Source organism: Mus musculus, chromosome 8 (genome assembly GCF_000001635.26).
Source record: "Mus musculus strain C57BL/6J chromosome 8, GRCm38.p6 C57BL/6J".
NCBI lineage: Eukaryota > Metazoa > Chordata > Mammalia > Rodentia > Muridae > Mus > Mus musculus.
In genome coordinates, this window is record NC_000074.6 from 54,160,995 (window position 1) to 54,186,824 (window position 25,830).

At 35.2% G+C, this 25,830-nt stretch overlaps 1 protein-coding gene across 1 annotated transcript in view; it reads left to right on the forward strand.

Annotated features, from left to right (window-relative positions):
• The window catches only part of Vegfc (vascular endothelial growth factor C), a 108,923-nt gene extending 83,463 nt beyond the window's left edge, over window positions 1-25,460 (forward strand). Inside the window, exons 4-7 of the mRNA NM_009506.2 lie at window positions 8,031-8,182; window positions 19,708-19,814; window positions 20,093-20,426; window positions 24,960-25,460. Coding sequence (NP_033532.1) covers window positions 8,031-8,182; window positions 19,708-19,814; window positions 20,093-20,426; window positions 24,960-25,074 — 708 coding nt within the window. The 3' untranslated portion in view covers window positions 25,075-25,460. The remainder of the gene's footprint in view (window positions 1-8,030; window positions 8,183-19,707; window positions 19,815-20,092; window positions 20,427-24,959) is intronic.
• The last annotated feature ends 370 nt before the right edge of the window (window positions 25,461-25,830 follow it).

The following is a 25,830-nucleotide window of genomic DNA, read 5'->3' on the forward strand; positions in this document are numbered from 1 at the left end:
CCCAACTCCCCTACCCACCCACTCCCACTTTTTGGCCCTGGTGTTCCCCTGTACTGAGGCATATAAAGTTTGCATGACCAATGGGCCTCTCTTTCCACTGATGGCCGACTAGGCCATCTTTTGATACCTATGCAGCTAGAGACAAGAGCTCCGGGGTACTGGTTAGTTCATATTGTTGTTCCACCTATAGGGTTGCAGATCCCTTTAGCTCCTTGGGTACTTTCTCTAGCTCCTCTATTGGGGGCCCTGTGATCCATCCAATAGCTGACTGTGAGCATCCACTTCTGTGTTTGCTAGGCCTCAGCATAGTCTCACAAGAGATAGCTATATCTGGGTCCTTTCAGCCAAATCTTGCTAGTGTATGCAATGGTGTCAGCATTTGGAGGCTGATTATGGGATGGATCCCTGGATATGGCAGTCTCTAGATGGTCCATCTGGTGTCTCTTAATGCTCTAACCAGTGGAAACCCTGGGGCTTCAAGAAACCTCAGGGGGCAGCTAACACTTGTGTGAAGATCCCTTTTCCAGCTGCACACTCATGTCTTCTCATCTACTGTGTTTGTTTTTCATAGTGATCCATTCCATCTCTCTCCTGATTGCCATAATCCCTGCTTTAAAATTGTGACTCCTAGGAAGTCAGTTGCTTTCTCCTAGGAAGGCAGTTGGTTGGTATGCCTACTCCTGCCTGAGAAGCAAGCTTCTCCTTCCTCTCCTGTTGTTTGTCTCTTATTAAGTTACCCTGTCATCAGTTTGGCCAAGCCAAGTTTTCTTTTAACTAAAAGTTCAATCAATGATCCCACTAGCTAACTTCCAAGTATCTCTGCAACCGAAATCATGTCTTCACCCTGATGTAGCCATATTTATCTTTCACCAGGAATCTAATAGGTGCTGTCCCATATCCATATCCATACTTAGCTTCTTCCAATATACTTGGAACATTTTGTAGTGACCTGAACTCTTTTAAGTAGCATTGTGTTCTTTAGGTTGGGCCAGCATTTATCCAGCATGCTGATAAACTTGTGTTTGCTGAATGGGATATTGAAAAAAAAATCATGAGGTCTGATTTGTACAGAGACACTAAGTTGAATATTGTTCCATTCCTTAAGACACAACTTCCCTGGGCTTTCTACAGTCTCTTCCTCTCAGCTCCCATTTGTCATTGTTTTCACCTGTAAAAGCTGCTTCTCACTGCTACTCAGATTCCATAACTCTTGGCTTAAGTAGCTGTTCACCTGCAGTGGTGAATGCAGTTTCCATTTACCTAGTGACGTTCTGCTCAACCGCAGGCTTGGTTACTCATAGAAGCCATTTCCACATTCCCATGACATTGTTTTCATTTTTATCTATTGATTTTTATTCTCTGGGCTCTAAATTCTGTGAATGTAAACATTGTTTGTTTATTAACCTAGAGAATACTTAGTGCTATACTTGGCCTGTGCTCAACACTTGGCACCAAGTAGAGAGAGTGGTTCAATGAAGGGAAATGACTTCAAGGTCAGAGGTTGAGTTTGAGTATGAAGGTTTTGTGATGGTGAAAGCACTAAAAGATGCAGATGCTAGAATGAAGTTGGACACAGAAATCTAGTGAAGTGGCCGTGTCTTCCACTTCTAATTTGGGAGAAAGAATAACTTTAATAGTTGTACTATCAAATGAAGCTTATAATTCTTATGAATACTAACTGTATTTATTAGAAGAGAAAATCAAATGCCAAGGTAAAACCACCATTCGTTATTCGTTTCAGTCACTACTTCCTTTCATTTTGTAAAACCATGTCCTCCTCCCTCCAAAAGGATGTTCTTGTGTTTGTTTGTTTGTTTGGACTAATAAACTTAACTTAACTTTAGTTAAATGAGTGGAACTTAGTGTTGTTTTAAAGTAAGTAATGACATATAGATTCTCTCCAATAGAATTTAGTATGTGGCCAAGGGAATTAGTATTTGGGTTCAGAGGTTAAGAGTACCAATTTTTTACAGGACCAGAATTCAATTCCCAGCACTGATTTCTGATGGGTCACAAACGTCTGTAACTCCAGCTTCAGGGGAAAGAACTGCTCTAGTCTCCACAGGCCCCTGCACTCAGTGTACACACAAAATCCCCCTCCCTTGCATACATACACATAATTAAAACTAAAATTTTAAAATAAAATTAATACTCATAGAGTTATTAAAAGTAGTGGATGTGTTCCAAATGAGAACCCTACAGGTTTACAAAAGTGCTTTCATGGAGTTTTTGTAGCTAAAGCATGAAACACCCCAGGGCAGGAAGGAAGTGTTCAGTTCTATTTCTCCTTTTACTAATACAGTTTGTTAAATCTTCCACTGAATAACTTTCTCCTATATTTATAAAAAAAGATACTTTTTCAATGTACACATGGGAATGTGTGAAGATGTCTTTCCAATAAATTTCTTACTGTTAAATGTCTTTAAGGTAAAAGTGTGTGTGTGTGTGGGGGGGGACCCAAGCTTTTGTTTTGTTAAAGTTTCAGACACGTATTTTAGCAGCCAACCTCACCAGTCTGAGTATATAAACCTTAACAACACCAGCATCTCTAGTGTTATGCTCCAATTGTTGATTTTTAAAATGGAAACTTCATAGAAATGTGGGTTTTTTTTTATGGGTCTTTGTGAAGGGCAGGTTATCAGAATGCACAAGGAAGCCAGTTTCTAGTTGCAAAGTGAAACCACATGGTCTGTGCATTCCAAACTGACGTAACCAATAGCAACTGCTTCAGCAGGCTCCCCCTGGAACGGCTAGAAGCATATTGACGGAATGCCATCGTAGACTCACGTGAACATGCCCTGAGTGTACTTTCCTATGTGAAGCTGTACAGTTAAGAGATCACAGCAAAAGCTAAAGTGAATCTTGCAGAAAATAAGTTATTTGTTGATGAAAGTAGAGCCAGAAGAAAGGTATCTGCTATGAAAATGTGCATGTGGAGTCTGAAGTGCCATGAATGTTCCCATTTCCCCCAAAATGGCATCATAAAGATCATAATAATGAATGCATGGTTACTAGGACCAAAGGTATAACTGTGACGCCTGAAGTTTGCTCTCAAGAAGTTGAGCAGTTTTTTTTTTAAATAGTCATTAGGCACTAGGCAAGAGAAACCAGTCTAGCTTCATGAACTAATTTTAAGCATTATTTAAAATTCTGTATTTCCTACTCAAAAAGATACAGCAATTTGTTTCTTTAAGTTTATAGAAATTATATAAACATATGTATTGCCAACATTATTTCTTTATATTTGAATACAATGTATCATATTTTTTTTTACAACAGAATACATTTGAACCTCAGTATAATATGGATCTTTATAGTACAAGTAGGCGGTATTATTTGCACTGTAGTTAGAAATATTTCTTCCAGAATGCTGCAGGGGCATGGAAGATTAATTTATTCCACTCGTATGTATTCATGTATTTTTAAATGGAATGTGATTTGTGTTGTGTCCTTAACAAATTAATATTTGGCAAGTACAGTTGCTAGAAAACAGGTTTCATCTTGATGTGGAGAAAGAGCTCTTGACCAGGAAAGTTAGCAGAAAGTTATGCAATAATAATATTTTCTTCAGGAAAATATTATTTTAACCAATAAATCTGTGAAAAAAAGCATTGCTTTTGGTCAAATAAAGATATTGATGGTGTTAAGAATTTTATCAAGGACTCTGAGAGCTCCTGACTTGAGGTTTTAACCTATTTGTAATGTGGTGTGAGTTTCATGCATCACAGTATGTTAAAATGTGTTCAGAGCTGAGTGTCAAGACTCTTCTATCTGCTTTTCATTTTAAATCTACTCTTGAGTTCTAAAGGCTTTGAACAGCTGTGGGTGTGTGGCCAGGACACTAAGTTTAACTGCAGACATGAACTTTGAACTTTCACCTCTTCTCATTTTTAGGAATTATTGCTTTTATACCTTCCAGTCACAACTTTTTCTTTTTTTCTTTTTTAATGTTGAATGTGCTCAAAGTTAGGATAATTAGAAGAAAAGAGAAAAGAGAATTCTATTTCAGATATGAAGATGCTTTAAAAGTCTCATTTTAGGAACATATTTGTATCCCACAATATTCCTGTTGAATTTGGGAATAAATTGTACTCCAGGGTATTCCCAGCGAGGAAGCTCTGCACTCTCTCTTGACCAGCCTGTAAGGTGTACGGAGATTGAACTGTTGATGTGTAGGAGTTGCTATGTTGGGTAAACACTATTGTTTCAAAGTGCACTCTATTCGCAGTCCATTCTTGTTGGTGAGAATTGACCATTACATATTCTTACTGAAGAATGCCAGTAGATAACAACAGGGAACGTAAGGTCAGAAATATTTCCTGTTTTGCTTTATTTAGCACACTTTCACAGAATATAAAATCAGATGTTTTTAAATTCACAAACTTTTAAAAACGCCTTCTTTATATGCATACCATTTTAAATGTGTTCCAAAGCCAAAACAAAGCATGTAGACGTAAATAATATCAGTTCATAAGTAATGTTCTTACCACTTAAATATTAAGTCAAATATAAATTAATATTATGAGTTAGGCTAGCAGTACCTTCTTTATAGCATAAGACTGCTTTAGTAAATATCAGACTGCAGTTAATTGCAATATTAAGTAATTTTGTGGTGTCTCTTAGTACCTACTGAGTACGTATACTAGCTAAGGACCACTATCTAATTCTGTACGCCAAGTCTGAACTTTTTACCTTGAATATAAGTGAATTTAAAAATACTACTATGTACAGATTAAAATGAAAATTAGTCTGACATCAACATATAGTATTAAAAGCATGATATAATCCACTGCATCCCAAGAATCAATGTGTTTATATAGGTCATGACTTCATTGATGAGAATTATAGTTAACTGTATTGTTCAGATTTCATGAAATGGCCAGAGATAATTTCACATGATGGTTATACTGTGCTTACTAATTTCTTAGAAGCATTTTTTATTTTTATTTTTAGAAACTCTCTGGTACCTTGAAAATTCTCATATAGCATCTATCTATCACCGCTGTGTGTTTATCTCTGTGTGTACAGGGGCATGTGCATCAGTACATGCTCACACGTGTGTCATTCACTCTCAAAGATACTCTTGGTATCTGTGAGCTGCATAGGAGCAAGTGTCATTCACTCTCATTGATACTCTTTGTATCCGTGAGCTGCATAGGAGCGAGTATCGTTATTGATGATTACCATCTAGGAATCCTAGCAAGGACTTTATAGTAGCTTATAGATACTCAATAAATCATTATTGAAGATCTGAACAAGAAAATAGAGTTTAAGCAGAATTTTTTTTCCATGGCATATACCCTCCTGGCCTTCCCAATTAGAAGTCGGCCTTTTTACAAGATATTTACAAGTTCATTTGCCTTCTCTATGAATGTTCCTGATCCCCGAGTTTCTTTGTTACATACATTCTCTTTTCATTCTCTATGATGTCACTAAATCACACTTCACTGTCCATGATTTTATTCCCGATGTTGATACTGACAACCGTTGTATAACTCTCCTCCAGTTCCAGACACAAACTTAACCGCTCATTATATAAGCATTATTAGACTTTATTTACTGACCTGTATGTCTTGCTATCATTTACACTGTAAAAAGTAAGATATGGTAAATATGAAGGTCAAATCATAAAGATAAAACTAAGAAGTGAAGCATAGTTTAGTGTTAGATCATGTACAAAATCCCAAGCTGTATCCCCCAACACCAGAAAAATTATAGGAATGATTGACAAATATATTTAAAATCCTCCTGGTGTACACAATTTACATATCTTCTATGTTTCTTGATGTTGTAGTTTTAATCCATGGCATGAAAAATAAAATAAGCTGTACCATATGTAGACCTGCAAAATTATTTCATAAAAGAAGCTATCTATAGATAGAGATGTCAGTCATTTCATTAAATCAGAAATTTTCTGCCAGTAACATAAGCAAATATGTGCTCAGAGAAGAAATCAAAATCACAATTATGGCTGTATTGTGGTCATATATTGTCTATGAAAAATATAAAATATTCTAGAAAACACATATAACCTTGAGAATTTATGCAAATACTAACATCTCTATAGCAAACTATATACATCGTCATATTCACATATAATATGTTATACATAATTTTATATCCATTTTATGAAATAACAAATCAATTTTTATATTACCTTTAGTTAACTGATAAAGAAAAATATATACCTTAGAAAAGCTTAACCACTTTTCCAAACCCATACAGTTTTTAAACATGGAAGCTAAGAAAAATATCCTATATGGGTACAATCTTTCATCCATCTTTTATGAATATGTTGTATTTTCCTAGAAAGTATTTGTATTGTTTAATGTAGATGTAAGTATGCTTCAAATAAAGAAAAGGCACATCGTATAATTTAGATGGTATATATATATATATATATATATATGTGTGTGTGTGTGTGTGTGTGTGTGTGTGTGTGTGTATGTAAATATATATGTAGATATACATTTATTTTGATAGGTACATTAAAATATAGAATTTCATATTAATGGTATACTACATATTGTTTAAATATGCATACCTTTTGAAATCAGGCTACATCTCTATCTCCTCAAATATATATAACTTATTCATACAATAGATAGTGAAAATCCTTCTGGCTTTTTGAGGTAGGCAATACGTGATCACTATAAGTAGTCCCTTTACTGTGAAATAGCGTCCCAGACCTAATTACCACAGCCTAACTGTAGCATGTCCACCCCACTCCTTTCTAGTTTCTGGAAACCAACATTTCTACTCTTAGTTTCATTGACATCAGATACTTTATTTTCCACAAACTTATGAGATCTCATAGTACCTGTATTTCTACGCCTGGCTCCTTTCACTTACCACAATCTTCAGGTCCAGCTATGTTCTCTTTATTCTCTTATCCCAAACTGTTAAGTCCATCCATGCTGTCTTTATACTGTATATCCACAACTGTCAGGAGAATTTTAGCCCCTTATCCTTGTCAGTAATTGTCAACTGATGGCTTGAAATTACAGCCAGGGAGAGAGCAGTTTCACGGGTCTGAGGTGTTTTGTCCATTGTAGCATTTCTCAGATTGCCACAACAATATAGAATAACACAGGGCTCAACTGCCATTTCTCTACTATCAATCCATTTAACAAACAAGCAGCTAATGGGTAGGGTTTCACTTTTACCATTTTTTAAGTAATAAATTGGCTTATAAATCTTTAAAATTAATATCTACTTAATCTCTGTGTTCTGGTTAAAACATTGCCTGTTTTTTTTCCTCTTTGAGAACTGAAGTTCTCCATAAACTAGGAGTGCAGTAGACACTTTAGGTAAACTGCATCTTCAGACTCTAGTTCAATTCAACAGCAATGTAAAATGGCTAACTTATTTTTAGATCATTTTTATAAGGTCTGTCAAAATTGCAAATTACACAGCTTTGTCTGTTAAAAGGATGGATTGCTCACTTTTTGTTTGTTTTAAATGTTGTAAATTCTTAAGATCTGAGATATGTAAAAACTTCAAGGAGAAATTTCATTTGGAACGAAAAGTAATTTCATAAGCATAATTTATGTCTATGGGTTCAGGTTTCATAAAATAGAATTTAACTGAGCATTTATAGGCTGTGTGGCCAGCAATTTCACTCCTAAGTCAGGAATATATTTACCTTGGATCATTTGTGTCACATTTTAATCCTTGGGCTTTAAGACCTTGAGTAATCTGGGGTTCTGAAATAATTCTCTGTCCTTGAACACAGTGGTCTGTCACTGTTTTGTTCCACGTCATTAGTTGCTCATCATGCTTTGAATATAATTCATAACTAGTGAAGTGATGTAAGCATCTGAACTTTTTATTATTCTAATGGAAGATACTGGTTGGGAGCAAACCACTTTTTACTTTGTTACTATTTGAAAAGCATTAATGCCCTGCCTGTAATACACAGTAGTAAGTCATAGAAAGCTAATCTCACTCACTCTTTTGGACTCCAACATTTACCATAAAAGTCCTCTCCAGCATCTATATAATATTTTTCTTCTTTTTGTCCCTTGTAGTTGTTTGAAATTACAGTGCCTCTCTCACAAGGCCCCAAACCAGTCACAATCAGTTTTGCCAATCACACTTCCTGCCGGTGCATGTCTAAACTGGATGTTTACAGACAAGTTCATTCAATTATTAGACGTTCTCTGCCAGCAACATTACCACAGTGAGTATGAATTAAGTCTATTTTTTCTACATCTACTCCTAATATAAAATTATCTTCCAATAGACACAAGTTTATTGAAGGAAGTTTTGTAAAAGACTGTTATATTTCTCATGGAATACAAAACAAAAGGTATTATACAATAAAAGTCAAATTATACTGAGCTACCTGTTGCATAGTTGGGGTAGTTCACAATATAAAAAGAATATTCTATAGAATGGTGCACAACCTACCACTATTCATACAACTAATTAAGTAGTCACATTGATTTAACATCTATGAAATTGAATATCCCCTTACAAATGATTATAAAGCTTAAAATTTTAAACCTTAGTGATTAAGTCCAAAACAAAAGTAACCATATATATATATATAAGATAGAGTTGAAATATATCTCCGTATTTCTAATTTCAACAGTGTGACTATTGAAATCTTAATTACTTAAAATTTCTCTTTATATTACTTGAATTAACATTCATACTACCATTTAACATTCAAGTTGTCTTCCTGGCTTCATTTTAGCTTAGCAAACAGTAGCATTTGATTAAAGGGAATGACAAAGCATTCATTTAGACACGCTGAATAATTAACATAGAATAATTTTCATTGTCATTTGGGTCTTAGGAACTTTGAACCTCCAAACCAAGATGCAGCTCAGCATTTTTAAAAATTATTTCTGGTATATGTAATCAGTACTTAAGAATGAATCAAGCATAAATCCAGAACTTATTACAACAGCATAAGTAGATGGGCAGTATGTAGGACAGAAATTTAAGAAACTCTTTCACCTTAGAAGCTCTGGCAAAAAATGTTTCACTAATGGCAGGCTTCCTGTGGGGTCTACTCATGCTGCTCAACTTAATCTGGCAGATAAGTGGCCTTCTTAAGGCATTTTAGAGAACTCAATGATAGCTTAAATAATAACACAAATCTGCCCTCCTTGGCACGAAAAAGGAAAAGGTCTAGTAGATATCTTTGAAGAAAACATGGTAGTATAAGAAGGCAGAGCAAGCGCCTTAACTCAAGAGTAGGTCGTCTCTGTTGGCTCATTTATGCATCCCTCAGAGTGCTGTTCATTCTCTAGACCCTATTTCCTTAGACAGAGCATTCATTCTCAAAACTTTGGGTATCATCTTTGTGTTCCTGGTTCCCCAGATTTCTTCTGAAGATCTGACCATGTTCTTGGTTTCTAGTAATTTTTCTACACTTATCTTCCACTTCCATGTAATTAGTTTAGCTATATGTCAAATCCAAAGACGAGTTCAATCTCTTCTATTTCCCCACTTTTCATGGCACAGAGTTCTCATATTCTTTTGAGACTTTGAAATTGCAGGTATGGCTAATTATTTCTTCTTTTATAACACATAAGTACACTGGTCATTTGGGAGAAGAGGGCAATACCTGTTCCAACTTACATAAAATTACATAGAATTATATTCATCTACTTCACTCTCTGTGTACGTCTGATTGAGCACATCAGTGCCAAGCCAGTTTCTTAGTATTACCACTTTCTCCTCCTATTTCTATTCACTATTGTAAGCTTTAAAAGACACCATTGGATTCATCCACAAAGAGTGCTTATCAATTGCTTAAAGAATCGAGCACACATTCCTCAACTTTTTTTTCCTGTGTCATCTTCCTTGTCATTAATCTCCATGTCTGTGTTTTACAAAGTCTAAATGCCCAATCACAAGTTCATTTCCTGTTCTCAATCTTGTTTCTATTAAGATTTTAGCTCAAAGGGACTTCTCTTTCTTTTCTGCCTTTCTAAGATCACATCCATTTCTCAGACTTCAGATTAAGGTCCTTCCCCTGCAACTTCCTCATCAAAATACAAAATTCAGGACTGTTTCTGTGTTGAGATGACTGTCTTGCTTTTTGGCTCTGGACAATATGCCTTAGAGATGTAATTGGGTTATTACATGAACATCTACCTTGTTTATTTCATAACTTTTATATTCTCTTATATAATTTACTGATTATGCTATTATATGGCTATATACTACAGCTAGATCAATGTACTACAAAATATAAAGCGAAGTGTATAATCAAGGAAGTATAGAGGAAGAGACACAAGGGATGAACATTACATGGAGACACCAGTATCTTAAAGCTAAGGGTGCAGGATTTACTGGTTGGTTAATTGCTTCATGACTACAATTTTATGAAGATGTAATGAAATTGAACAGTCTAGTGGCAATGAATGGGATGAGTTACTTAATTTTAATCCATTAAATCAAAAGGACATTAAATAATAAAAAGATGAGGTTGTGGTTTTCAAGCAGTGAACACACCAGTCTAGAGAGCCTCATGTTTTACAAAGATAGGAAACTAAAACAGAATATTTTGTAGATGAAAAAAATTGGTGTGCAAGCCATAGTCAAATCATCTTGAACTCTACTTGATACATCCAAAACTGCCTGATAATTATGATTTGAAAACGATTATGGCATTATGTCAGTCTTTGGAGTAGTGTCAAGTTGAAAAGAAAGATAAAAGGAATGGTAAAAAAAAAAGAAAATTCTAGCTTAGGTGATAATTCATCTTTTATTTGTTTACTGACATTGTTAAAATGTGCTCAATGGTAATGAATTATATTTACTGGGATTTAAGGGGACAGCTTCATTACTGTGAAGACTCTTATCTTTGCTGAGGAGAAGAGCAGATACATGTCCTAAGCTTAAGACCTGAAAACTCAGAATCTTTAGACTATTAATCTGTAATAGATCCTCAGTCCAGTTGCTTAAATGCTCAAAAGTCATGGCATTTTTGTTTTCCAGTTTTAATTGCCCAATTTCCCTTTACGTTTGAAGATCATATATTGTTCCATCCTTGAAATATAAACAGATGACCATAAAAAGTAATTTATTAACATATGAGAGTAGAAATAGGATACTCCCATTAAATCAAGATATATTCCTTTAAAATATTTTTGTTTTTATTGTTATTATTTATTCACTTTAGATCATGATTGCTGCCTACCCAGGTCCTCACTCAGTCCATCCCTCCATCCCCTTCTCTTCTGAGAGGATGGAGGCTCCCCTTCCCCATATGTACCCACCCTGGTACAACAAGTCTCTGCAGGACTAGAGGCATCCTCTCACACTTAAGCCAAAAAAAGCAGCCCAAGTAGGGTAATGTGTTTTACAGTCATGCATCATTTTTAGAGACAAACTCCACTCCAGTTGTTGGGGGACCCACAAGAAGACTGAACTGCACATTGCTATATATGTACCAGAGGAGCTAGATCCAGCCATGTATAGTTTTTGGTTGGAGGTTCACTCTCTGAGCATCCCCAGGGGTCTAGGTTAGTTGACTCTGTTGGTCTTCCTGTGGAGTTCCTATCCCCTTTGGGTCCCCAGTCATTACTTCAAACGTGTGATCAGAAAGAATTTTTCTTCAGCATTCATAAACAGGCATTTTACGATTTCCTAGAAAATATCCTCTTTCCAAGTTTAAAATCCCTATGGACACGTGCCATTATTCTTTGAAATCTTAGCATATGTATCTGCTCGGTATTTCCTCAATGTTCTCTATATAGGCATAGAGAGAAAGGCTATGTGTTTATATACACATATGTAGATATAGAATATATACACATGTTTGTACATATATGCATATACATATATGTATATACATACATATATGTGTGTATATTTATGTATATATGTGTGTGTATATATGTATGTATATATACATACATATATATGTAATCATGCACAATAGAGGACCTGTTGGCATGAATGAACTTTCCAGTGAAAGTCAAAAGAATCATTGTTTAAACCCTGAAACAATTTATTTTTCTAACAAGCTATTACGAAGTAGGTGGATGGTCTGGTTTATCAAAGATTGTTTTTGACATCACAGCAGTTCTGTGGCTTGCTTATTGACAAGAAGCAGGAACAACAAAGTGAAAATAACTGAGTAATCTACCAGTTCATGTACCTCATTGACATTATACATGTGGTTTTCACAGTGAAAACAAAAATTAGTGATAAATTCAAAAGATTAAGCTATTCTTTTAAAGCATTGAACAGCAGCTTTGAGAGATTTTATTCTTTTTTTTGACATATTAAGGTAGCATAGAAAGTTTTGTGTACAGAAAGATGGCCAGACAAGTTTCAGCAGAAGGAAAACATAGGGCACATTTTCTTTGTCAGAGAATGGACAGTAACTATCATTTTCAACTTTGTTAACATACAATATCATTCCCTTTGCAGTGAATGATACAAAAAAGATGAAGTATATTTGTTTTCATCTATGACCTAGTATTATAATTAACAAAATTCCATAGGCTACATCAAAGTAGTCCTTGTAGCACATTCTAGAGAATTTGGCCCATGGATAATGACATGTATCCACCATCATAGTACCACATAGAAGAGTTTGATTGCCCTTGAAATGCCATGTTACACCTCCTCATTTTCCTTCCCTGTACTCCTGACATCAGTGAGTTATTTTGAGGTCATATCAACATTCTATTGCCTTTTAATAATTTTTGTTGCCATTTGGTTTGGGTTTAGTTTTCTGCTAGTGAAGTATTGTGACAAGGTTATAATACCAGAGGCTTTTTTTTGAAGCACATTCTTACTGAATTTCTGATTATTTGACTTTATTTATTCTCTGGCTTAATTCAATTAATTTGAAATAAATGTGAAAATAAAATCTGACAGTGATATGATAATTTTTCTTGTTGTATCCTATTAAAACTTGGGTAACCCTTCTAAAAACAAATGAATCACTGGCCTTAATACCTTTCTGTACATTTTACTCACGTGGTTCATCCTCCTTTGACCTTACACTTCAAAAATCAAGCACCACATGGTTATTTAACTAGTTCATAACCTTATAGAATGACTGCTTTGTACCAAGCAGTGGGCAGCTCTTTTGTGGCATGCTAATGCCTTAGAACAGTTGTTTGGAATTATATAAGAAGAAAAATATTTGACATTGCCAATTTACTTCTGATCTAATGCACATACTTTCTTATTCTTTCAAATACTGTTTGCCAAATTTATTAAATGCATAGACTTTCCATCCATTATACTTTTGTACTTTCTTTTTCTTTGACAACTGAACAAACCCTGGCTCTGACCTTTCTTCTTCCTGTATGCAGACCAACAGAACATAGGCAAGGACCAGCATAAACACACAAGGCTGGGAACTTTTATGAATCAACAAAATTCAATACAGACAAATAAGTATGTGCACATTATTTAGATGTGTGTATATTAAATATAGTCCTTCATATTTTAAATTTCAGAGTCTTAGATGCATTATTTCTTACTACATTAGGTGAGGAAAGTTACATTATAACATTGAGTACAAGGGCACTTTAAATGCATGTGTTATGAGTGAGTGAGTGTGTGTGTGTGTGCTCGCATATGTTTGTATGTGTAGAAACTGAACCCACAGTCTCACAGACAGTAGCCAACACTCTACCACTCAGCTGTGCCTGCAGAGTGAAAGGTTATTGATTAGTAAGCACTATAGGAAAACTATAACTGAATAAATGTCTATATAAATATAAAAGTATATCTGGGTGACATATGAATGATGTCAAGATAAAAAAATTTTTTAAAAAGTATTTGGAACAAAACTAATGGAGGATTTTATCTAGAGCTCTGTCTCCTTTACATCACCAGCATACAGCAATCCTTCCAGTTGCCGTTCAGACAACAACCTTTTAAAAAGAAGTTCTTCCATAATATAGTTTTACAGAATAGAAGTTCAGATTGCCTTTATTTACTTTTTTGGCATATCTAGAATTAGGGTTAGGGTCTTGCATATTTCAAAACATCATTTTGTAACTAAAGAATATAAAATATAAAAGCTTGTCAAATATACTTCAAAAATCTGCAAAGAAATTGAGATTTGTTTATAAAGTAAGTATGTTATAAAGATTATAATTCCTTGAAAGACTCATAACATGTTAATTCATTTCTATCAAATGCCACATAATAGTGGGGAATTTCAGTGCATTCAGTATATACTTGGGGATTCAAGACATTTCTAAAACTATAAAATTCTGGTGCCAAAATGTAGAGAAAATGAATTACAAGTATAGAATACATGAGGAAGCATGCCATAATATTTAAAGTATAAGAGCTAGATATTAAAACCCAACATTTAGAATTTCAGAGATATAAATGGACAAATTAAATTGACTTTATCATTGAATACATCATTTTCCCCCACAGAGAAATGCATAGATGCTAAAACTCATGACCTCTGATTTCAAACAGCAAAATCAATGGTTAGCAAATCTGTCTAGTGAAGTTTTCAAATAATGAAGTAACTCTTATGAAGGGAACTTTTATAAAAATTTCAAGTTGTATTTGGAGGAGAACATAAAAAGTTTATTTGCTTACATGGTTCCCAGCATAGATCAACATTAAGAATTACTCTATGCCTTGCAGAAAACATATGTTTTAAGTAATGTGTTTTGCAACTGTAGCACATGAAATGTCTTATTTATAACAATCTCTCTATATGCACATTAATCATTACTGTCAAATATCATTTTCAACAGCATGAAAAAGCCTTGATTTAAAACACAAAGGCAATAAGTACATTGTGCTAATTCTTTAATCTACTCTGACAGCATTTCCTTTCATTATAATATAACAGCATTCGAAAATTATGTTTCCCACCTATTTTCTTTAGAATGGTATTCTGTAAAACCTAAGAATTTGCCTCTTACATCTGAGGAAGAAACATCATTTAGACACTATAAAACTAAATTTATTTGAATATTGGTTTCTTTAATTCAATAATATCTAGCATAATTTCAGATCACAATATGAAAATGTTTTATGGTGAGTAATATTTTCTTATTGGTGTGAAAATTCTAATTTACTCTTAATATTTGAATGGTGTTTTAAGACTTTTAGAATTCAAAAATATTTAGTTCCCTGTAAGCAAACCATTAGTAACTGCTGTGATTTTTGTGCTGTCTGATGCAGGTATAATTGAGTATATTTTCAAAATATATTTTTGTTTAGCAGAAATACAGTGAAAGAGGAAAGAGATAGTGGAGGCAGATTATGTGAACTCTTTACCTCCTACTATAAAAATACATATTTGGATGTTTATATAACATCCCCAAAATAAATTCATACAATTGTTTCTATATATGAAGTTCATATATTTAAATTTATATTTTTGAAAATATTGTGACATAAAGAAGCAAACTATTTTTCTAACTATATAAAAGGCAGAAAATTGTTTTATTTTCCTACTTATTTAGGGTAGAGATCTGCCTGCCTATTTAAACACAAGTGCAAAGCTTACCAGGTTTCCTTGAAGGGGAAGTCCTTCATTCTCATGTAACAGCGAGTCTAGAAACGGAGATGATTTCCATCACTCTGAAATGTAAATAAATAGCTTAGATCTTTGTCGTGTCACGTGTTTAGACTACAAATAAAAAGATAACTGCAACCAAATATATGCATTACAAAGGTGGAAGAGGGTACCTGTGTCTTAGATTTGGTGTGTGCACATTAATACCTCTCTCTCTCTCTCTCCCCCTCTCCCTCTCCCTCTCCCTCTCCCTCTCCCTCTCCCCCTCCCTCTCTCTCTCTCTCTCTCCCTCTCTCCATCTCCCTCTTCCTCCCCCACTCTGTGTGTGTGTGTGTGTGTGTGTGTGTATGTATGTATGTACAACTGAAAGGAAGTTGTAGAAATCTATCTTTACTAAATTCACTGATAGACTATCCTATTACATGTAGTGGAATGCCACTACATTAGGAAATGTAAATCTTTGGTTTTGATTTGATTTGAAATGATTGAGAAGCTTTCTTATATAGCACAGACTAGTCCAAACTTATTATATAGCCAAGGGAGATGACCTTTGAACTCCTGATCCATCAGCCTGAGAATCTCAAATGCTGGAATTAATTTCATGTGCCCCTATGCTGGGTTTCAAATGTGGATTTTGACTCTTTAATTGATTTCATGTTCCACATATGACCTGTAACCAACCAAGAAAAGCACTGCATGAGGCAAAGATAGGATAAATTACATATTGCAAAAAATGAAGAAATATTTTCTATTGTCACCATGACAGAATATGCCCACCTATAACCAACATATAGAAAAATAATTACCACGTGTAGAAGGATAATCAAGGAATTTACGGTGGGTTATTCAACTTTGGATATAATATACATTCAAAATTAATGATATTGGTTTAAAAGATTGATAAATACTATTTAAACCTATCATGAACAATATATACTCATGATTAAACTATAATATAAAATAACGACTGGATTAGTTACTTTTTTATTGTTGTGATAAAATACCATAACCAAGACAACTTATAAAAAAAGAGTTTTATTTGAGAGCATATAGTATCAGAGGGAAAATAGTCCATTACCATCAGGCCATGATCCTGGGAACAGGAGGGCAGGTGTGGTGCTGAGTTGATAGCTAAGATATTGATCCATATGAAGGAATCAAAAAACCAACACAAAATGGCCTCAGTCTTTTGAAAATCTAATACCTGACCCCCAAGATACATTTCCTCTAGTAGACTACAACTCCTAATCCTACCCAACCATCCACCAAATGAAGACCAAGTATCCTGGTATCTGTGATTTATGGTCATCCTCACATTCAAGAGGTTGAGGAGAGATTTTCCTGTAGCATTAAAAATTGGGACAGTATGGCATGTTCCTGGAAATACTAAGTGAACAAAGAAGGTTTAAATGTATTGTCCTGTTGTTGATACTTTGTTTTTGTTGTTTTTCAAGTGAACTACTGAAACATATAAACAAAGATACCAAGAAAAGAAATAGCACACTTGGTATATGGACCAGAATGAACTTGAAAGAACACACATTTTTTCATAGTCTTAACTCATTGCCACATAAGCAAATATTACATATTTAAGATTAAAAACAAAAGGCATGTAACATACACAGGATAAAGGAAGCAGCTATTTATATAAAAATTGTTGGAGGACAAATGTTTTACTGGAATTTCTTAGTATGAAGTCAAACATACAAATGAAGAGCCTTAGCTATCTTTTGTTGGTTTTGGATGTCGTGATCTTCTTTTTGCCTAAACATACAAGCATATCCTGCTTATGATCACATATTTATTCCTGAAAATATATATGGTAAGCCTGTTTAATTTTATCTTAAATGAAAAACAAATACAGTGAATTGAAGTTAGCCCCTAACCATAGTTTACTTTAGATGAATTACCATAAATTATGTTGTCTGTACAAAAACAAAACTATTTTGATAGCAACTAAGATGCTTAAACAGTTTCATGGTCATACAGCAAAGATTACTGCCCTTAGCACATAGTTTCTTTAGTTGATCACGTGGAATGTTTGAGTGTTTTCTGAGAGGCTATTGTTGGCAAGGCATAGCCAATAATACATGAAAACAAAGTCAAACTTAAACTAAATTCAAGAAATGCAAATATTACTGCTGTTAGCGTGTAGTTTTTTTAGTTGATCACCTGGAATGTTTCCATGTTTTCTGAGAGGCTGTAGTTGGCATGGCATAGCAAATAATACAGTGAAAAAAAAAGTCAAACTTAAACTAAATTCAAGAAATGCCCTATAATAGATTCTTTCAACAATTTAAAGGAGCTGTGAACTTTGGGAGACGTCAAGAAGGGAAGAGGGGAAAAAAGTTAAAATAATGGGTCCCATTTGCTGAAGCATATGGGACATTTTAGACTCACTTCCATATGGAAAAGAATGAATAGATTGTCTTAGAGCTGGAGTAGACAATTGGAAAGGAAACCACGGTTAAATCATCAGAGGTGATATCCAAACTGAAGGTAGACATGGTTATTAGATGAGATTTTGCAAGATAGGCATAGAGGTGAGTGCCTGTGATCCCAACATTGGGGAGGCTGAGGCAGTAGGATCACAAGTTCAAGGCCAGCTTACATTACATAGTGAGGGGCTGCTTTTAAACAAACACAATTCAGAATTGCTCATTCTGCAAAAGAAAGCTTCAAACAACATCTTTGTGTGGCTTCATAATAGTTCTCAGGCTGTTTTGGAAAGTGTCTCATCACATTGAGGCTGTATGTATGTAGATTTTCTTAGTAGAGTCCAAAGCACATTGCCTATTTTTCTGCATTCAGTGCACTTTTTACATTGTCCACAGATGATTTCTGTGTTGTAACAATTTGGACTTAAATCAGTATTCTTCCACCACATAATGTTGTTTACAATACTGTTTTTAAATGAATAATGTGTGATATCTAAGTAAATATTTCCCCGTGATGCCTACACCAATGTCTCTTAACAAGTCAAGTAGTAAAGGCTAATGCATGCTCTGCAAGCTAAAGTATTAAAAGCCATGAAGCCTCCTGGACAGACTGCAGAACAGTTTGCAGAATATATTTGCATGTGACTCCTAAGAAGATCTAGAAGTGTTCAATCTAATGACACAGAACATGATTAATATCAAATGATAGCTTCTAAATGTCATTTTTATAGTAACAACAAGAACAGTAGTAGCAGTGGTAGTAGTAGTAGTAGTAATAGTAGTAGTAGTAGTAATAGTAGTAGTAGTAGTAATAGTAGTAGTAGTAGTAGTAGTAGTAGTAGTAGTAGTAGTAGTAGTAGTAGTAGTAGTAGTAATGATAATGCTATGTAAAGAGTAGATCAGTCTAAGTGTGGTAACAGTAAATAAGATGAGCTAGTGAGGTCTGTCATACTAAAGTGTCATACTAAAGTAGTCATTAATATGAATGAGTTCCTGCTAACAAAGTGCAAGACAATTGGAATATTCGAGAAGTAGTTTAACTTCCCAACCGTTTTTTCTAAGACAAATAAGGAACATAGAAAGAATGTAGAGAGGAATGAAGAAAAGGAGGGTAAGTAAAGATAGGAAATGAAATGGCCATGAAAACAAAGCACAGCATCTTGGATATCTTTGTAATGGAATGGAATGTGGAAATTATCCACTGATGCAAACATTAGATCTATGGAACCTGTGCTTCAGATATCAGACAGTAATTGTGTTAGTATGGTAGTATTGCGCCATAGGTTAAGTATATATGAGAGGCAAAAGCTGAAAGCCACCTAAATAGTTATCCAAAGAAATAGTCCAATCACATAATCTTACAAAATTTTGTACAGCCACTTCAAGTCATGCAGAAGAGCTTTCTTAAATGACCTCTTGAGTTGCCTGAAGTTTGCATTTTTTTTTTGTTAAAGGAAATTAGAGAGTAATATAGAAAGCACAATCACATTTTTTTAGTAGGTTGAAACAACCTGTCAGTATATGGAGCAGCCTATTTACATTTAAAATGGTAAGTCTGGAGTCATCTGAGACCTTATAACTTACAGAGGTAAGATTAAAACATGGCAGCAGATGAGGTAGGGGTCGTTTGAGAGGAGACACTGATGGGTCATCTCCTATATACTTATGTATTTTAAAACTTTCCCATAAGGATGTTTTGATTTGTAACATGGACATGAAAAAGAAACAATCCTTCTCAATGCCAGTTATTCTGTTGTTTAGCTTATATTTCATCTGTCTCCCCAAAAGGTGTCAGGCAGCTAACAAGACATGTCCAACAAACTATGTGTGGAATAACTACATGTGCCGATGCCTGGCTCAGCAGGATTTTATCTTTTATTCAAATGTTGAAGATGGTAAGTAAAAAACTACTTTGGTCTATAAAGTAGCTATATTTTAATTAACATATTTTCATATTACATTCTCAGAATATTTTATTCATCACTCCTGAAAACAAATATTAAGTAGGATATGTGCTTTTCCTTTTGTTGTTATTTTTAGCTTCTATATAAAGGGAAATGGCATGTTTATACACAGTTATTTACTGAAAAACTAAAAAGGAAAATCTTTTTTGTGTTTGTTAACATATTCTGAACCAAGTAAGGTCCAGTAAATGTGTCCTGTCTTTATCTAGACTCAACCAATGGATTCCATGATGTCTGTGGACCCAACAAGGAGCTGGATGAAGACACCTGTCAGTGTGTCTGCAAGGGGGGGCTTCGGCCATCTAGTTGTGGACCCCACAAAGAACTAGATAGAGACTCATGTCAGTGTGTCTGTAAAAACAAACTTTTCCCTAATTCATGTGGAGCCAACAGGGAATTTGATGAGAATACATGTCAGTGTGTATGTAAAAGAACGTGTCCAAGAAATCAGCCCCTGAATCCTGGGAAATGTGCCTGTGAATGTACAGAAAACACACAGAAGTGCTTCCTTAAAGGGAAGAAGTTCCACCATCAAACATGCAGGTAAGGAGTCTTCATTAATAGCACTAACTCCCTTCTGGAAAATACAATGTTACCAACCTGAAGCTGTTTTCTAAACCCATACCAGAAGCCACTTCTTAGAATGAGTGCAGTACATCCTCTCAGAAAAAGATGTGATTATTCAAGTCAATGCTAATTGTTCTTGACACTAGATTTTTGTAAGATGTTTGGCTTCTTTGAGAGAGTCTCACTTTATAACCAGGCTGACCTAGAACTTAGCATCCTCCTCCCTTAGTTTCCTGAATACTGGGATTCCAGGAATACATTTTGGTCTTTGAGACTTGATTTAACCACGGGAACATTAAGGTACAAAACAAAACAAACAAACACAAACATGAATAAATTCAAGACTAAATCTGTCCTAGAAGGTAGTGAAGGAGAGTCCTATATGAATTCTCCTCTCTTAGAGGATTCATATGTTATTTTAGAAAGGCATTCAGCAGTCTATGTCTTCAACCACCAGAAATTATACTTCTAGGTATAATTTATTTTAAAGCTTAAAAATGAGTAGCACCATTTTCTGCAGAATTTGATCCAAAAATGAAACATTTACACGAAATGCCGATTGGGAACTAAATAAATGTTCTAGCTTGCTTTCTGTTACTGTTATGAAATACCATACCCAAAAGCAACTTTGAGAAAAAAGACTTGAACTTTACAGTCTACCAAGGGAGGCCAGTACAAGAACTGGAGGCAGGAACCAAAGGAAACCTGGAGGAACACCGCATACTGACTTAATCCCAGACTTTCGTGCAAGGGCAAAATCCACCTATCCAGGAATTGTATCATCTACAGTGGACAGGTCTTTTATCAATTAGCAATTAAAAACAAAAAACAAAAACAAACAAACAAACAAACAAAAAACCTTAATGTCTCACAGACATGGGCATAGGCTAATCTGATCTACGCAGTTCCTTAAGTGAGGTTCTCTTTTCTCAAATGACTCTAGATTTGTCAGGTCAATGAATGAAGCTAGCTATGACAATAAAATAAAATGCTGGTAGATGTTATTCAAACTGCAGAGATGACTCAATGGTTAAGAACACATGATACTCCTCCTTCATTGGACCTGAGTCCCACTTCAGTCACTATCTAGCACCCACTTCAGTCAGCTCACAACTGCCTTTAACACCAGCTCTACCACATCCAGCACCCTATTATGGCTTCTACAGTCACCCTCTCGCACATACTCACAGACAAACACAGACATACAAACATAATTAACAATGAGAATTAAAATCATAAAAAGTTACTCAAGATTCATTTTACCTTTGTGGTTGTTTTGCCTGCATGTATGTCTATGCACCATATGTGTCCCTGGTGCCCATGGTGGCCAGAGAAGGACACTATAGTCCTTGAACTGGAGTTAGACCATTGTAAGTAAACATAGAGGTTCTGAGTAATGATCTGGGTCATCTGAAAGAGAGGCAAGTGCTTGACCACTGAGACAACCCTCCTGCTCCATCTGTCTCTCTCTCTTTTTTTTAATCCCAGCATGGCTTTACTCTTTTTATATCAAGAAAAATAAATGAGATTCTTGGATTGAAGGGCATACCATACTGACTGGATTCATGTCTCATCTCAGAAAATGACTACTGTTTACTCAAGATCTCTGGTTTTAAAATTTTTTTGTTGTGTTCCTTCAGTGTTGGTCCGGCCACCATGCCTCTTCTTAGCTTGCTTCAGTATCTTCAGCTTTGTCTTTCTTCTCTCTCAGCTTACAAAGATTCCCGATTCCTTCTGCTTTATTATCCTCTTACTTTAATGCTGAGAACACTTTAGCCATCGCGCTGTTTTTCAGAATTGTTCTGCTTTGTGTGGATTTGCCTTTTGTACTTTTCCATCTCTAATCTAAGCTGGGACTGTAGCCTGGCAGAGGCCTCTGTGTTAAGCTGTGTTTAAGCCTCTTAGTTTCTGGATCCCATAAAGATCTTCATATTTATCTAGAAGTCCTTCATGCTTCCATTTTTCTAATTTTATTCTCTTCTCTTTTACACATGAAATTGTGGTGTCCTGATTCGCATTAAATATTCTCTTTCATTGCATCTCTTCTTCCATCCAAATATGTACAGACAATACCCTTTCAACATCTAGAAAACAGTCAAATTCTATTTATTTTTAATGTCATATCCTCATGACTGTTTATCATTAATTAATCTAGTACCTCAATAAGTAGAGCCTATCTTTTGATTCTCAAGAGTATGTTCTCTCATTTTAAGCTATAATTATGAAGATCCATCATTTGTAGTTATTGTATAATGAGACTTCACTAAGTCCAGGCATTTTGTTGACCATATTATTTTTCTTCCTGCATTGCTGCAAAGTTCCTTACAGGAATCTTAATACTCATTTAAAATATTTTTGAATAATACATGCTTTCCAATTTTACTTACATATTCATACTCTACTTATCAATTGGTATTTGCAAAATAAGGTATTACACCCTAAAGAATGTGCTATTACATTTCAGCAAACCTTATTAAGCCATGTTCTACAGTGAAACTTTTTTCAATGAGTCTAGTACATATTGCCAAATTTTAATTTTTTGTGACTGTATTTAGACTAGCAGATAGCAGACATCATTTTTCTACAGAGAATTACCATATTAACTAAGAAGAATATATTTATGTCCTTATATCTTTGCTTAACAGGGTACAATCTTTCATAAAGCACTTTCCTGTTGTTTTGGGTATGAAAAGTTGAAGCTGGTATGTCCGGGAAAAATGGGCATGGAGCAATACCCCAGCCATGAGCTACCATAGTCTAAGTCTTTATACTTAGCAACTCTTTGTGTGTTCATTTTTCTAAGTGTATTGTTCAAAAATTTATGGTGTCAAATGGATGGAGCAAAAGAAAACTGTAAAACAGATATACATTTCTTTTCTCAATGTTTATTACAATGGAGAAACGCAGAGTGAATTTTCACACTGTCTTATTCATCAGGTGTCTTTGACGACTGAGAACTATACGTCCTTATTTCTAAAAGGAAATTGCATTCATTATGTAACCATGAATATTTTAAAATTTCTTAACAAGATGTTTAGACTTCCTCCAAGATTCAGAGAACATTTCAGAAAAGAGGTCTGAAGGAATGTAAGAGCTAAGGAGATAGAGGAAAGATCTGTAAGCTGTATTCCTCTGCTCAAGGCACAACCATTGAACCCATAAACTCAGTATAGTTATAGATGCCTTTACTAGGACTACAATAGAACAGGCCAATGTGGGGAAAGTGGAAGAAAGGCTAAGAGGACAGAGCCCCTCACTGCTGAATTATTTGTGCCTGATAGGTTCAGGGAAAGATGATTCATTGCCATCTGTCGTGTACCCACTCAGGAACCCTTCCCCAGGCCCCAGTGGATTCTTCAAATTTAGGGATCACTCACCTGGACATGATTAAACTGGATGGTTCATAAAGCAAAATAAAAATCACGAATGTGTGAAAGTGACTGCAAGGGAGGAGAAGGCATTACAAGGGGGTGGTAGGGAAATAAGAAAGAGTAGGTGAGAAAGTAACCCAGTAGGTATGCACATGAAATTGTCAAAAAAATTAAAATTAGATATTTTAAATAATTTTTAAAAGTCTTAGCTATCCTTTCCTTTCTTTTTTGTTTTCTTTTTTCTTGGTTATTTACATTTCAAATGTTATCCCCTTTCCCAGTTTTCCCTCCACAAACCCCCTATGCCTCTATGAGAGTGCTCCCCAACCACTCCAGCCTCAAGCCACAGCATAGCCTTTCCTTTCAACATCAAATGAGATGAGCTTTTAACTGTTTAAGGGTCTCCTTAGTGCACTTTTCATTTTTCCTTTCCAGACTATAGCACAGCTAGACGGATTAATCTTCCAAGACATTCTTCCAAGCTAGAGTTACTATAGCACACAGAACTTCCAAAACTTAAACAATAAGTAATCTGTCCTTTCACCACTACTAGCAACTCCGGGGAATGGAGAAGGGCCCCTGTTCATGCTTTCCCTGACTTTCTGGCATACAGGTGGAGAGAACAGAGTTACCCACCATCCTCCAGCCAGCTGCTGAATTAAAAACTCAAGAGGGTGGATGGGGCGATTCTCCAAAGGCAATGGTCCTGCCAGGATGGCTGTGTTTAATTGCCTGGAAGTCTGGGTCCCATGCACATCCCAGACTTTTGTGAACATTGCCATGCTTATGTGATCACAGGAAGTCAGCAGACCTTAAATATTCACTTCCAAACTTTCTGTTCTATGTTACTTTCATCCACAAAGCAGAAAGGACTTCAAAAGAACTAATGCTTACAATAGTTCATCTCTTCACTGCTATGTCAGCAAGTGAGCCATGCTTTTAAAGGCTTTTCCATTCCTCCCAAATTCTGAAAACTTAAGCACACACTTAAGTATTTATAAATCTATAAACACATTTATAAGAGAGTTAGTAATTTTTCCTGGTTTAAACTGAAGAAAACGTAAAAGCTCTCTGTAGCCTCTTGACTCAATACCTTGGTCTTCACCATGTGTGTTTCTCTCTGGCTTTTTTTCCCTAGTTGTTACAGAAGACCGTGTGCGAATCGACTGAAGCATTGTGATCCAGGACTGTCCTTTAGTGAAGAAGTATGCCGCTGTGTCCCATCGTATTGGAAAAGGCCACATCTGAACTAAGATCATACCAGTTTTCAGTCCACCATTTTACTCTCTTGAAGAACTGTTGCCACATTAGCACTGTCTATGCACAGAAAGACTCTGTGGGACCATGGTAACAGAGGCCCAAGTCTGTGTTTATTGAACCATGTGGATTACTGCGGGAGAGGACTGGCACTCATGTGCAAAAAAACCTCTTCAAAGACTGGTTTTCTGCCAGGGACCAGACAGCTGAGGTTTTTCTCTTGTGATTTAAAAAAAGAATGACTATATAATTTATTTCCACTAAAAATATTGTTCCTGCATTCATTTTTATAGCAATAACAATTGGTAAAGCTCACTGTGATCAGTATTTTTATAACATGCAAAACTATGTTTAAAATAAAATGAAAATTGTATTATAAGCTATGAAGTTCAGTCTTTTGCCATCTTACATTGGAGTCAGGTTTCAGAAAATGAAATACCATCCTCCCAAATCTTCTCATCACAGATTTATGAGTTGCCATTCAGTTTTTAGTGAAGAGTGGTCTATAGACTCTAAGCAGCTGCCGTGTCCACTGTGTGTTCATTTACTGTCTGGACAGAGTAGATAAGGCCTACATTTTAAATCTGAGGAAAAGGGAAAGAGAAAAATTAATTTGACCACAGCAAGATGTTTACTTTTTTAATGTGACTAAAGAGGAAAAGCATGAAAATCATGGTCAACCTCTGCATTATACAAGACGGCATGATCCATGATCACACAATGTTCTCCATCTTTGAAATTCACCCAAAATC